This window comes from Poecilia reticulata, chromosome 16 (assembly GCF_904066995.2).
Source record: "Poecilia reticulata chromosome 16, P_reticulata-male-v2, whole genome shotgun sequence".
In the NCBI taxonomy this organism is placed as follows: Eukaryota; Metazoa; Chordata; class Actinopteri; order Cyprinodontiformes; family Poeciliidae; genus Poecilia; species Poecilia reticulata.
This window is the reverse complement of record NC_088845.1, coordinates 13,156,285-13,171,838: the sequence shown is the minus strand read 5'-3', so window position 1 is coordinate 13,171,838 and position 15,554 is coordinate 13,156,285. Positions and strand designations below refer to the sequence as shown.

The window sequence follows — 15,554 nt, the reverse complement described above, 5'->3', positions numbered from 1 at the left end:
GATTCCCATAGAAACGACATTAAAACAAGAAAATAAAGAAATTTTTGTTTTTGCTTAATTTTACTGGTTCCTGAACACAGAGGGCTGCAATTAACAATTATTTTAATTATCGATTTGTCTAACGATTAAACATTTAATAACATTAAAAAAATGGCACATTCAACAGATTTTTTACTTAAGAGTAATAATAGAATATTAGAAATTCATTAAAATATGCAAATTATTTGATGAATTTTTTTAAAATAGGAAAATATATGTATTTTTTACCTTAAATGGGAAAGGTTCATCTATTTCTTCATGACTTAATGTCAGGACAGCGTAGAGCTGATCTGTTGACTATTTTTTGGATTAGCCAATTAATAATTGAATAGCAAATGGTGTCTAATACGAGATTTTATTTAATTTTTTTACCAAATTTGAACCGGGTTAAGCTAAATTAATGACACTTGAGTTTTGAGTTGAACATATTTACAGACAAAAGTTGTTTTTTTATTTTAAATGCAGAAATGTGTATATTTTTGTACAGTTTTGGCTTAAAACAGCTCTGAGTGCTGGTTTTCCAGTCAGTTTCCTCAAGTTAACGATTAATCTATTAATAATTAGTTGACAATTATTTCAGTAATTGATTAATCGTGATTAATTTGATTAATCGTTTCAGCCCCTTCTGGTTTCCAACAGCCTGCAGTGTGTCGTCATGCATGACATTTTGTGCAAATGTTTTTTTATTTTTTTATTATTTCTCATCCTCACAGCATGATGCTGCCATCACCATGCTCTCCACTGTGTTGGTCTGTCTCATAAAAACCGATGAAGAAAATGCTCTTAAGCATGTAAATGTGAGACGTTCCTGAGGGGTGAATACTTTATGCATTAAATCTCCCCAGAGGAAGCCGGGCGATCCATTATTACGCCGATTGATCAGTGAATTGCCCTGAGGAGATGTAAACACTCGCTGCACCAGCAGGACTGGTGGAGAATCTCAGAACAGCCAATGGCATTCCTCTTCCTGTTCCCGTCCTGATCTTATTGACATTAGTTTGAAAAACTATACACAGAGGAAATTCCTGCTTAGCACCCTGTTAATCTTGCTAAAGCGAGAGGAATCCATATGAGGTGAGGAGATAAGGAGTCGCATTATTCTCCTCTCCCTTTTAGTGGCTGCAAACGTGATTGGCACATGCAGGACTTTTTAACGCCGAGACTAAAGGTTTAAAAATCGATGCAAAGCGCCGGACTAAATGCTCCTACTTCAGAGAGACAGATTAGGATACACGTGTATCTATTAAAATGCACAATGTAAGCTTTATCCCCCCCATAAAGCATGGAGGATTGCACAGCTCCCTGGGGAATTCGTTCAGCATGCACAGAAATAAACAGACTCGAAGCTAAAATGCCAGTGTTGAGTCTTTATTCAAGTTACATTGAACAGAAAGACCAAATTCATACGGGAATGCTACGAACGACCACAAGACTGGATATTTGAAGTGTTGCACGAGCTACCATGAAACCACCAGTACGACATCTGTAGGAAATGGTTTGACTGGATTCACGTCAGAGCTGCTTAAGAAAGGTTAAAGGTGACCTATTAGGCTTCCTTGAGAAGGTTGGGGTTGGTTTATGGGCGATACAAAACATGTTCATTACATTTTTTGCTCAAAGTCATTTTTAGATAATGAGATTTTAGTCTGCTCAGTTCTGCCTGGAGATGTTTAATTTAGGGGCTCCTGCCACTTTAAATACAAATAAGATGCTCCTAGCCGCGCCCCCCAGCTCAACGTCTATTCACAGGCGAAAATGGCTGAAAACAGGTTACACATCTTTGAAAAGCGTAAGTGGAGCCTCCAGCCCAGTCAACAAGAATGCAGCAAGTGGTTTCTGGATGGTAGGTCAACAACAAAGCGCTTGCCTTTTCCAGAAGTAGTAGTAAAATCAGCTGACAAAACGTGTTGGAACACCACTTGGGTTGCTAGGTAACGGGTCTGGGCTTGGCTGGGGTTGCTAGGTAACATGCTGTGCCCGCCGTTTTCAAAATAGTTCATTTTTTAGACACCAAAAAACCTTAACTTGTTGCCAGAAATCATCTGGGTGTATTTTTAGTGTGTTCGGGCTTTTTTTGTAGAAGCACCAGAGATGGAAGTATAAAAAATGTGAATTTTGTATAATAGGTCCCCTTGAACAAAAACTGAAATCTGTCTTTGGAAGCTCTCCAATAAGCAATTTTCACGTTTTCTTAGTGTTTACATGCAGATTCATTGGTGATCCTTCTTTTCTTTTTGTGCCGTTTTCCTCAAAATGGCTGATGACGGAGGTTTTGCTGTCCAGATTGAGATAAAAAGCTCCCAGGAACAAGGAAAGAAAGAGAAGAAAACCAAACACCAAGATTAGACTGAAGATCCCCAGCTGCAGTTCGCCCACTCGTTTGCATTAAAACATAAATCTGTCCTTTGTTAGGCACCGTCCAACCTCAGGAGGGGAGGGAAAATAGATGTCCATTCATGTTCTGAATATCTTATCTCTGCCGCTGGAAGTACGTTGTTTAATAACACATTTACAACAGTCCAGCAGGAAAGCTTGACAAAAGGGTGAATTTCAGCCAGATAATTAAGAGAACAAATCATGAGGAAAATAAAGAAAAAAAACCCAACAGCAAAACGCTCGGCTACATCTGCAGAGAAGAGGATCCCCCACTATTTGCATTTCAGGCACCCAAAGCGGGGGAATAAACATCAGTTTTTGGAGCGTGACATGTTAAACACATTGCCTGCTGGCTACAGCCTCGCCAAATGGCTTTGTGAAATACTCCTGGAGACGCTGAGAACTGTCTTTTTTTTTTTTTTTTAACCATTTACTGCTGAAGAGGACTGGAAACGACAAGGAGTCTGCTGGATCGGCGTTGATAGCGAGCAGCTGAGGAAGCACAGGTAGGGCCGTCTCAGAGGGGGGCGGGGTAACAGGATGCTGCATGGCTGTTAAACTGCTTGTTGGTGAATTAGTCACGGCAGGCGGAGGCGCAGAGCCGCCGGGTAGCTCGGCAGCGCTCGGGGGGCCGTACAAACAGTGGAAAAACAGGGTCACAGTGATGCACACCAAGAGAAATTTTCACACTGAGCAGAAGGAAGGGAGCGAGTCGGATTCTTCTCAGACCTCAGGGAAGCCGGGGGAGATTTCGCGATGCCTGGATACCTGGGTTCCCTGAATTTCTTTCACAGTCGGAGAGGAAAATAAAACAGCTGCGGGTTTGTTCCCTGGTCCTGGTCCGGCAGAAATGTTTATCATACGGACAGAAAACAGTCACAGGTTCACAACTGGAATCCTGACGAGGCAAGAAGAAGAAGAAGAGGAAGAGGAAGAGGAAGGGAACACATTATGAAAAACACAGCTTCAGATGGAGGCAAATAACTACATGTATTTATTTATTTTGTTTAATATTGTTAATCATTGTAATTATTGGTATAGTGACTTCAGATTAGCTTTTCTTCATGGGGTTCGGGTTTATTTGCAACTAACGATTATTTTAGTAATCAATTATTCAGACGATTAATTGATTAATCAGATAAAAAAATTGCCACATTTTGCAGATTTCTCATTTACCACTTAATTCTTCTTACGCAATATTAGAAATACATTAGAAGATGTAATAAACAAGTAATTCAATTCCTGTTTTAAATAAGAAAATAAATGTTTCACTGCCTAAAATGCAATAATATAGCATTTCTTTAGTGTACGCTTGACTATTTGTAGATTAATTGATTAATCTTTGCATTAATTGATTGATAATTGGCTAGCAAAAGTTGCTTTAAAGGAGATTTTGAGATTCACAGAATTTGAATCAGGCGAAGCTAAAAGTTCATCACTTTAGGAGTTTATTTACAAAGTTTTTTTATCTTAAATACCAAATATATATATATATATTTGTTGTAGAGTTTTGGTTTTATTATTGCTCTGAATATTTTCAGCAAATTGCCATTTTTTTTAATGAATACACCAGTTAACAATTAATCGATTACTAAATTAGTTGACGATTATTTCAATAATCAATCTGATTAATCGTTTCAGCCCTACTTGAGGAAAATGAATTTCTACAGTTTCAAGATTTGTAGCAGATCCAGAACTAGACAGTATGAATATAAATAAATCCATAACAACATAAATCTCAACAGACATTGATCAATATCAATAGAAAATATGTCTGATAGAATACTCAATAATTCCACTGAACTCAGAGTCAGAACCGCACAGCATTCTGGGAGATGTAGGCAGAGGAAAGACGTTAACTGCTCAACCTCTCCAAATAAGGAAGGTTAGAGGCATCAACCAACTGACTCATTCTTTTGTTACCTAGCAACAACCTGCTGGGTAACTTGTGGTTACCTAGCAACGACTTGTTGAGTAACTGGCGCAGCAGCAGTTTAAGGACCTACTTAAAAATAAAAAACTGCAGTTTCAGATATTTAAAACAAAAAACTAATAAATAATTATTGATATTATTGACCAATATGAAACACTACTGTTGAGATATATTTGTCAGCCATATTGTTCAAATGTTTAAAACGGAGGATTGTATAGATGAGATGTAAAATTGATGATAAACGTTTGTGTGTTTGTATGTTGCAAAAATAAAAGAATTAAAAGTTTGAGAAGACGAAGAGTGAGGAGGAAGAGGAAGGAGGCGTAAAGGCCTGAAGCTGGTGTGGATGGAGAGCTGCTTCACTGGGGACCGCTGAGAGACGGAGGAGACGGAGGGAAAGCCAATGGGTGGAGGAAGGAAGAAGCAGCACTAGAGAGTGGCTCTATAATTATCCTGATTGAGATTAACTTAAAATACCCTTGAACAAAAGCATCATTTCATGGAAGGTGGCTCGGCGCCTCTCTCACAGGCGCCAGATGACTCATCTGGGGAGGGGGGAGTTTGAAACACTGATACATCTAACAGCAGCACCAACACTCCAGGCCTTAATGTCCTACAGAGAATAGCGCTGTACTGCCCAATTATGCTGCATGCAAGCGCTCGCAAACTTAAACCCGGACGCACGGCGGAGTCACGGGCTTGGCCGCTCAAACGGCGTGGCTGTGCGGGGCCGCCGGGGCGACTCATTACCTCTCCCTGTCGGTGAAGGAGGAGGCGGTGCTGTGCAGCGTCTGCCTGCTGTCCTCCGAAGCAAGGGAACGGGGGAGCGCGAGGGACAGGGGGGGGGCCACGCCACGGGAAAGCGGGGGCGGATGCTGGGAACAGCTGCGATCGTAACTGGGAGAGAAAGCAGAAGAAGAAGAGGTGGAGTGGAGTGAAACAAAGAAAAATGAGAGCAGATCACGAGAAAGAAGGAGAGAAAGACAGAGAGGTGACAAAGTCAGAGAGCATCAAGAACATTGAGTCGCTTAGCATCAGCGAGCACATTACCCTGCCACTGTGAAGGAGAAAAACATCGAACTCATTAAAACACTGCCAGTGCTGCGAGGAGGAGGAGGAGGAGGAAGAAGAGGAGGGGGTCACAGGGGTGAGGTGAGAAGTGTGCAACAAGGTGAAGAAGCGAACTGACGTATCACTGAGGTGTCGTGCAATTCACTTCAGCGACAAGAAGAGCGCGCAGAAGGATTCATTCCCCATGGAAACGAACGTCACATTACAGGTCCTCACTGAACTTTCAACGAATCCAACCCCTTCTACCTCGACGTTCCAAATGAAATCTAATGCATGTGCTTTCATAAATCATGCGATCACTCAACATTAAAGCTGCAGTGTGAAACTTTTATAGAAAATATTTTTAAATATTTGTGAAAACAGGGAAAGTTTGTTATGAGACAATCTGTGAAAAGATCGATTCCTGAGCGGCTATTTCCTTCTGAAGAAATGCACCAAAAACAACCAATCGGAGCCAGGAGGCGGGTCTTAGTGCTGTTAATCATTCTCATGAACTCGCTGCTCAATGCTTCTGCCCGAGGAACAGCGATCGGCCAAAATCGTTGCACTCCTAACATAGTTGACTGGAAATGAACTTGGTAAAAGAGGACAACGGTTGATTTCTAGACAAGATCCACTTTACATGTAATTATCGGCTGATCACTGGAAACCGGGGCCAATTTATAGTAAAATCCCAATGAAAACACTAAAGTTTAAGTTAAAAAAAACTTGTCCAGCGGTGTGAAGACTTTTTAGATGGTTCTGTAAACACAGCAGGGCGCCACTAAAGACCCACTGAGGAACAGCAAAGCTGCTATGAGAGCCGTAAAAGCCTCCACAGCCTCATCTCTCCACAGCAGCACCTGTCCACTCCTGGCTGACACCACAGCACCTCGCCTCGCAGCTCTGCCCACACTGGCAATTTTAGCACTGGGGGAGAAAAGAAAGGAAATAAATAAATAAAAAATCACTGAGCGCATATGCTGTTCCTCTATAATCATAATGAACTGGACGATAGCCAATTTCCACTATAGGCTATCATTTGGGTCCATCTGCACCCTCCCCTCTTCTCTCCAACGAACACATGGTGTTATTTACACATTTATGACACTGAAGCAAGAGCCAGTCTATGGAGAGCGCTCTGCTGCCGTTCCTCTGCTGCCTTTTTCTCCTACATCCACCGGCGCGGCACGACTGCGCGGTGGGGGCTCGTAAGTGGAACTAAGTTATCAGAACAACAGCGAAGCCGGTCTCAGGAACACGGAGGGAGAAAAAAATAACAATGCAAAAGAGAAAAGACAAATCATGTATCCGCCGCCGGCAATACGGAGGATTATCTGTGAATCTTCAGCCAGACTGGTGTTTCTGGGAGAACTGAGAAACCGGTGAGGGGAGATAAGAGAGCCGACTGTGCAAAAGAGGGAACGCAGGTATCTGAAAGGGGGGGGGAAAAACCCGAAAAAGAAAAGAGAGAGGAAAACTAAGATTAAGACGAGGAAGGAAGAGGCTCATTACTAGAGAAAGAAATGTAAAATTAGGTTATAATAGACTTTGGGGCAAGATTCACAGATAAGAGTAATAAAGTGAGGAGGAAGAGTGGAAGTGTGAGGGGAGGGAAGCGAGTGGGTCCCAGCGGTCAAATAAACCGGCATCTTATTGGTTTGATCAGCAAAGCGTGTGAGTGCCTCACTACATCACACAGACGACTCCCCATTTCCAGATAATGGCCAAGCCGCACCTTCCCCGCCATGAGAAGGCAACACATACCGCATGTTTACCACCATGTCTGCATGCGCCGAGAGGTTCAGCGGCAGGTGGGCTGCTGTTCAGCAACACTCAGCCTAAGTGGAGGCCATGCTAACGTCCAAGCCGGCGAGCCAGCCAATCAGAGCGGCTCTCTGCGTCCTAATGATGGCGGCAAATGTTTAATCATTGCAACACTAATGGCTCTAAATGACACATCTGTGCCAACTGTGACTTTGAGGAGCACAAGTGTTGCTAATAAAGTCATTAGTAGGCAATTACTCAGCTTTCAGTTGAGAGGGAGAGTTGGTGGGGGATCACACAGAACCATTACGTAACCATAACGATACACAAACCAGGCGCTCCAGTGTGGGGCCGTCAGCCATCTGCTGTTTGGATCCCCATGCTGCCACCACCATCACTGAGGAACATCAAAAAGTATTCCTACCCTTAAAGGTTTTTCACTTTTAACCAGAGATGCACCATTCCACTGTTTTGACCTCCGATACCGATATCTGAGGTTTAGTATCAGTCGGTGACGATCCGATACAGGAAAACAGAGCTGAGTTGACTGAAAGGAGAAATATTACATAAAATCAACTTTTTTTCAGCTTTACGTCATGTTATAATGTTATTCCCTCATCAACAACACACCTGGAGATTTCCCTTGATTCTCTCATGCATGTTTGAGAAATCCTTTAATCTCCATGGCAACCATTCAGCTGTGTAAAACGCCTGAGTGGACCTATGCCCGCCTTCGAGGCGCAGCTCCTCCTCTGAGCCTCAGTTTCACAGATTCCACCTCACAGAGCCGCCTACGCTCACTCAGCTCCTACAGACTAGCCAGCAGCAATTAGCAAACACCTGAGCATCTACTGATCCCATTACAGCAGCTACTTCTCAGTGCAACGCTGGTGAAGATGTTGCTAAAGGGTTAATGGAGGAGCAACGTGATGACTTCCTGAAGAGTAGAAGTTTTTAAAGAGACGGAGGCCCAATTTCAATGTGTTAAATTACAAAGAAAAATGTCTTAAATTTGATAAATATAGCATTTTTAACAACCGAAGCTAACACAGTTACTTGATTGTGCTATAAATGACCTTAAGTGCCTGGAAAACACATAATACTGCCTCTATAAAAAACATTTTTAAACACAGTCAGAAATGTACTGAATAACAAATTTATTCGATAACTCTGCAGCAGTTCAGCACTTATAAACGCACCAACAGCTTCACTAGCTAAAAAAATCATACTTGATTTATTAAATTTAGCTCCATAAAACTTCCTACCAACTCTGACTGACTTCCTGTCTCTGCTGAAGAAAAACATCCCCACAGCATGATGCTGCCCCTGCTATGCTTCACCATGGTGATGAGTAGCCAAAGATTATACTCAAGTAAGAGCAGCAAAACATTAACATACCTTCACTCAAGTAAAAGTAGAAAGTAGCTTTCCAAATCAATTACTAAAGAGTAAAAATGCATTTGGTCAAAGGTTTACTCAATTACTGAGTGACTAATAATAAAATGTGATTCGATATTTAAAAATGTCATCAATCAGACAAAATATAAAGATATGTGCAAATTCTGGACTAAAATAAAAGAAAACAATTATAAATTAATACAAAACACTTTCAGGAAGGAGAAACAAGTTTCAATATTAAATATTTTTTCAATATTAAACTTAAAATTAATGCTAACAGAATGTAATGTGGACATTGGAACAGGGTAATGTACTTCCAGTGACATTATACAGCGTTTGTGTTTTATTAATCTCTAAATAAAAAACATTAGAAAAACAAAGCTGGTGTAAAACAAGAGTTCTGTAGGTGTCTGTGTGTCGCATACATTTTTTGATTAAAATATATTTGTTCTTTCTTCATTAAAGAAAGTTATTTGTATTTTTTTAGAATATCCTAAATTTTCCTCAAGTAAGAGAAGCAACAGTTCAAAATAATATTACTGTAGTAAAAGTATAAACAACAATGCAGTAAAAGCATTTATTCCAAAAGTTACTCAAGTAAATGTAACTAGTTTCTACCCACCTCTGCATGGGTCAAAGGTCAGAAAGTTCAGCAATTTCTGCTATGGTTTGAACAAAACAGCTAATTGGACTTTTTCAGCTTTTTCTTCAACAAAAGCTTCCAAGAAAAACAAAACTAATGTTGACATGTTATTTCATTTTATTCAAATCTGCTGACTCTGTTTTCACTAAAGTTTCCTTCACAGGACTAAATATATTTACACGCTCAGCTGGACTCTGTTGAGTAGCACTGGGTTTCATTTAGGGGTGTCAGAGTAAAAGAAGCTGAACATAAATGCACATTAACATATTTTAGATTCTGTTTCTTATTTGTGTTGGTCTATCTCATTTCATCCCAGCAAAACTCACTGAAGTTTGTGTTTTGTAACATTTAAAAGTGTGAATAACTTTGCTGCACTGTAAAAACACAAAATATTGCCAAGTCTTTTTCTAGTGCAAATATCTCAGTACACTTGAAAAAAGACAAAACTAACTTAGAAGTAACTTTTTTAGCAAGAAAGAGCTTAATAGCTTATACCTTATAGCTTATTCCTGAATACTGATGAAAAAGTATTAGTTCAATTGTCAGATTATTTAACTTATAAAAAGATATTTTCCCATGTTATAAGTGAAATAATCTGTTTTTTTCATCAATATTAAGGAAATACTGACTTAAAACAAGTTCCTAATCTTGCTGAAGGTTATCTATATGTCTTATTTCATGTGTACTAATATTTGCACTGGAAACTACTCTAAAAATACTTGGTAATATTTTGTATTTTTGCAGTGAAGGAGCTTTAATCTTCCATTGTCTGATCTGCTGAATGTCTCATATAAAAAATATATTATAATTGAAAACTAAACCATCTCCAATTCCTCCACTCAAAACTAGTTCATCTAAGCCAAATTAGTCGATTTAAGACATTTTCGAATATATTAATGAAGTGCAATTATTCCTGCAATTAGCCAGATAAAAGCTTTACAAAAAGAAATTTCCCTTTTAAGCAGCAGAGTAATGTTTTATTCATTTTGTAACACTGAAAGTTTATCTTATAACTCCTCAGAGGCCTCCTAATCTCCAGTTTAGGAACTAAGCAACTCCACAACTGACCTCAATACATCCTGAATGGAAACTGACATCATGATAAGAAGATCTAAAATAAAATGTTCACACCAGGAATCTCAATAACCAAGTAATTTCCTCTCAATGTTTGCATCAAGCATCAGAAAGTTAACTGTGACGTGATTAAACTTCACGTCCAGGACGCGTTATCCCCGTCCTGCTGTGGGACAGGTGTCCAGCTCGCACAGTGAGGGTCCATCATTTCATATTCATGTATTCACACACAGAGCGGCGTAACGGAGAGGGTTCAGCTCCTTACCAGAGTTTGGCTGTGATGATGACGGCTGTCAGGATGAGCAGCGAGGAGATGGTCACGGTGACGTAGAACTGAGGGTCCACTGCAACACACACACACACGCATACACAGACACACACACACACGCACACACACGCACGCGCGCTACAAAACATGCTGTGCAGACAGGTGCGTCTCAATAAATTAGAATATCATCAGATTTTCATTATTATTCTTCCACTTACTCAATTTCAAATCAATTTAAACCATATATTTTGAGCATTTCTTTCAGTAACTTTAGGAAAAAACAAAATTTTTTCTAAAGATTTGAATTCTAATACATTTTTTTTTTTTTAAATATTAAGTTTTAACCAGCAGACACTTTCCATAAAGAGGATAAGCCAACAGAATGTTACTTAAGAAGCTAGCTGTAGCCAAGCACATTAATGGAGAGTTAAGTGGAAGGAAAAACTGTGGAAGAAAAAAAGTAATGTGCCCTTATGCGGATTATAAAGCAAAGCCCATTCAATAGTTTGGAAGAGATTAGCAAGACATCAAGCAACTCTCAAACCAGAAACAAATCAAAGCAAAGTTTGTATTTCTCCTGAAAATCAATTTCCAAACAGAGTCGAAGCAGAGAGTCTGTAGTTTTATCAAGTCCAAAGCCAATGCAGGAAGATTTATGTCGCTTTACGCTTCCTTCTGCTGTCAAGCTGATTTAATTTTCCAGCAGGACTTGGTACCGACCCACTGCTGAAGGTACCAAACCCTGGATCCATGATTGGCCACAAATACCAATGAGTCCATATGAAAGACACCAGAGCCAACAGCGTAGACGAGCTGCAGGCATATCGCACAGCTTCCATTACACAGCAAAACCACATGATTTCCTCCATGCTATGATGCATTAATGCAGCAATTCAAGCAAAAGGAGTCCCAACTCAGTACTGAGTCCATATACTGTGCTATTCAGCTAAGATCTCTGAATTAAAGGGGCAGTATTATGTAGAGTCAAAAGGTCTGAACTACACATAATGTTATTCCCTCATCAAAAGAAAAATACCTGGAGTGTTTCTTTGATTCTTTCATGCATATTTAAAAAATCATTGAATCTCCATGGCAACCATTCAGTTGTGGGTGGACCTAGCTCCGGTTTCGAGATACAGCTCCTCCTCTGAGTCACAGTTTTCAAGCTTCTGAGTTTCTGCCTCACAGAGCAGCTCAGCTCCTTCAGACTAGCCAGCAGCAATTAGCAAACAGCTGCTGGGACTGTGCATCTGCTGCTCTCATTATAGGAGCTACTTCTCAGTACAACGCTGGTAAAAACGTTGTTAAAGGGTTAATAGAGGAGCCATGTTGTGTTGACTTCCTGGAGGCGGAGTTTCAGAAAGAGCAGGAGGTTTAAAGAGACAGACCCAATTTCAAGGCGTTAAATTACAATGTCAAATTTGATATGTATAGCATTTTTATAAGAACTGTAGGTAACATAGCTATTTAATTGTGCTCTAAAATGGCATTTGGAAAATACATAATACTGCCCCTTTAAAAAATATATTTCTGTTGATCTTATGCAATGTTGGTTTTGTCAGAAGGTGAGTTTTTCGTGTTAGCTGGAAGCCATAATCACCAGAGCATTTGAAATACATCACTCTGAGTGAATGGGATCCATATATCTGAGCTTCATTTCTGCTAAACTGGATCATTGAAATGAATTAACTTTCCAGTGATGCTCTGATTTACTGAGATACACCTGTAATTAAATTCAGAACAGCAGAAGGAATCAATAAAGCCAGCTGAGACATGAAATTGGATGTGTGAGGTTCTGGCCTCTGACTACAGCACCAATCCAACGCCGTCGTTCTCTGTTTATTTTTTCTATGCAGTTTTGACACGGGCCAAATTCTCCCTGTGAGTGATGAGAACTTTATTAGGCATTCCCCGGCGCAGACACAGCCGGCTGCACACAGGAGGGTGTCAGCCTTCACCCCTGTGACAGCTAATTCCCTGGAGGACTCCCGGGGAGAGTGTGTGTGTGTGTGTGTGCTCACACACTCAGGGCCACCTTTATTTAGAAACCCTTCATGCGGATCTCCTGATGCCCACCTTCCTCGGGTTTCGCCTCCTCTGCCTCCGTCCCTCCATCCTCCTCTCCCTCCCTGTTCCTGGACTCCAAGTGTGCTTTCTCCTGGGGCTGCACGGTTGAATCGAGGTAGACCCAATCCCCCGGCGTGGCGCTGCTGACCTCCTGCAGGTGCAGGTGGTCGGTTTCCTGGCTGGACAGCAAGTGGTAGGTGGCATCCTCCTCCAGAGGCTGCGTGGGCCCCCACACCACCGCCCACAGCGGGGTGGGCGTCACCTGGGAGTTGACGGACAGCTGTGCAGACGGGGAGTTTGCCGGTTTCTCGTCCTCTTCGCCGTTACAGGTGGAGGGCTGTGAGAGCAGGGCGGCCAGGAGCAGGAAGATGAGGGCAGCGAGTCGTGCGACAGGAGAGATGGAGCTGAAAGAGGAGTGACAGGAGCTATCACAGGGCTTCTGCAGGTTTCACCAACTTAAATTTAAGACTTTTTAAGACCATGACAAATGGAATTCACACCAGCCCTGTTTTGTCTGCTTTAAAGGGGCAGTACTGTGTAAAATCAACTTTTTTGTGCTCTACATCATGCTATTATACTATCCATGGAGTGTTGGTTTGATACTTTGAGTTTTTTTGAGAAATCCTTTAATCTTCATAGCAACCAATCAATTGTGCAAAACGTTTAAGTGGACCTAGCTCCGCCTTTGAGACACAGCTCCTCCTCGGAGCGGCAGTTTCCAAGTTTCTGCCTCAGAGACCATTCCCCACTCATAAATCTCCTACAGCTCCTTCAGACTAGCTAGCAGCAATTAGCAAACACCTGGTGGAACTTTGCATCTGCTGAGCTCATTTATTATACAAGATATTTCTCAGTGGTAAAAACGTTGTTTAAGGGGTTAATGTAGCATTTTTATATCAAGTGAAGTTAACATGGTTACATTTCTGTGCTACAAAATGACAATATGTGCCCGGAAAACGCATAATACCGCTCCTTTAAAACCATTATGAAAGGAATTTGAGGGTGAATTCACACCAGCCCTGCTTAGTACGTTTTAATCATAAATTTGAAGCTACTTCATTTTTGTTTACACTTTGTGAAGAAGGAAGCTGCGCTCATGTCTTCTTCGGAGGTTTTCGTGTCGCTTTATGGCACAGCGCCATCACAGGCGAAAGGGTGAACAGCAGTTTTCATTTGATACGCAAGTCTAAAAGCTAATCGCGCCAGCTGAAAATGTAACAAATATTGAAACTTTGGTCCCCAATTGAACCGAGTCTACCAATTTTAAGACTGGTATCACAACGGAAATGTATGGGGGAAATCACTAATAAATACATCGTTTGAGTTGGCAACGGCAGTGAGAAAATTACGAAGACAAACATTATCCAGTCAACTGCCGACAAATTTCCACTTACCCGTAATGGAAGTAAAAAAAACTAGCTAGCTTATTAGCAGCTAGTTAGCTGTAGCCGCAACCGCGCAATGATAGTATCTGCTTATGACTCCCAAGTTTTCCATAATGGTAAAGTCCCGCAAGAAAAACGAAACCTAAATGTTTCGTTTAGGTATCCCCAACAAAATGTAACACCTGTGATTAACTAAGGCCAACTTATTGTTTTTCAATTAATGTAGGACATTTAAAGGCCTTAATTTTAGATACATGGGACTTTTTAAGGATGTGTGGACAGCATGTATCAGAGAGAACCAGTTGCCCAGAGGCACCTTGCACAGCCTCAGCAGCTCAGGCATTGATTCCCATGCCAGCCATCAATCAGAGTGACATTTTATGCATCTGCATCCCATACTCAGAAATCTTACCATCTCTCCATCGCTTCGCTGTGTTCACAGAGACTCTTCTTCTCCGATCATCTCTGCAAGACATGAGGGCAAGAGAGATACAGAAAAGAAGACAGAGGGGCTGGGGGGGGCGTCCTGCTCTTTTCCCTTTAATATTTTTTCCCATTTAAAAACACAGAACCCAGCATGTGGGCTGGCTCAAAGCCAACTTTCTCTCTTAAAAGAAGATATTAAGGAAACAAAACAAAAACAATCTTAACAATGCCTCCCCAAGGGAGATCTAAATTTACCACTCAGTTACACGCCACATGTTTGCACAGAATCAACATCAGCATGCAAAAAAAGTACACACTCACTGTCAGGTCTGCTGTCCCTTTCACACAGTTACACCTGAGCGCAGCACATTAATCATCATTTCCAGCGTCATGCACGGAGCCAGGACTCAGTACGGCACTTTGGGCAGAAACGAGGAACTTTCTTCCCCGAAATGCCAAAGAAATGTCACCGGGAGACAGCGCAGGCACGCCGGGAGTCGGACACAAGCACTCAGACACATATCAGTTATCATGCTTACCTCTGGCAGCGGAGAGAGGGAATGAGAGAGAGGGAGGCGAGAGGGGGGAGATACAGAAAGCAAGTGAGGAAGAAGAAAAAAAAGCATCGGTTGCCGTAGTGACTGAGACATGTAGTCTGGTAGAGTAAGAGAGGGGAGAGAGAACGATGTAGAGGAGGACAGCAGACTGTAGGGAAGAGATTTAAATGCTAATTATGCTTTATTTTTTCTATTAAATGGACACAGAGGAGAGGGAATGATACAAAGGACGACATTAATGAGGTAATTATGAAGGTGAGAGGTTAAAGCATAAAACAATAAGTAACTCTGTGGTGTTTACGAGGACAGCTCCGAGAAAAAGAGACGGGGAGGAAAGAATGAGTAGAAAATGTGATTCCAGCTCATTTAATCAGGTTTACTCCGGCAGGGAAGTGGAGGCGATGAACTGGTGTGTCAGGAAGAGGCAGGGTCACTCAGAAATCAAAGGAGAGGAGAGGAGAGGAGAGGAGAGGAGAGGAGAGGAGAGGAGAGGAGAGGAGAGGAGAGGAGAGGAGAGGAGAGGAGAGGAGAGGAGAAAAGGAGAGGAGAGGAGGGGAGAAAAGAGGAGAGG

The 15,554-nt window shown here is 41.5% G+C and overlaps 1 protein-coding gene across 3 annotated transcripts; it reads right to left on the bottom strand.

The window, feature by feature from the left end:
* Positions 1–1,391: 1,391 nt before the first annotated feature.
* On the bottom strand, positions 1,392–15,460 carry pianp (PILR alpha associated neural protein). Of its 3 annotated transcripts, none has more exons than XM_017309450.2 (6): positions 14,748–15,456; positions 14,413–14,465; positions 12,625–13,019; positions 10,546–10,624; positions 5,099–5,245; positions 1,392–3,313 (listed from the first exon to the last, which is right to left on the bottom strand). In XM_017309450.2, exons 2-6 carry the CDS (start codon positions 14,421–14,423, stop codon positions 3,292–3,294), a joined length of 654 nt encoding a protein of 217 aa, XP_017164939.1. In that variant the 5' UTR covers positions 14,424–14,465; positions 14,748–15,456; the 3' UTR covers positions 1,392–3,291. The 3 variants fall into 3 exon arrangements, with proteins under 3 accessions (XP_017164939.1, XP_017164940.1, XP_017164942.1); XM_017309451.2 differs by having other exon boundaries at positions 14,966–15,456; XM_017309453.2 differs by lacking the exon at positions 5,099–5,245 and having other exon boundaries at positions 14,748–15,460.
* Positions 15,461–15,554: the final 94 nt, after the last annotated feature.

What these genes read in the sequence shown, in the direction of transcription:
- pianp (XM_017309450.2), bottom strand. An exon ending in ATCATCACAGCCAAACTCTG is followed by an intron (nt 5,246 to 10,545) that starts GTAAGGAGCTGA and finishes TTTCTCTCCCAG; the next exon opens with TTACGATCGCAGCTGTTCCC. An exon ending in TCCTTCACCGACAGGGAGAG is followed by an intron (nt 3,314 to 5,098) that starts GTAATGAGTCGC and finishes TTGCCTCGTCAG; the next exon opens with GATTCCAGTTGTGAACCTGT.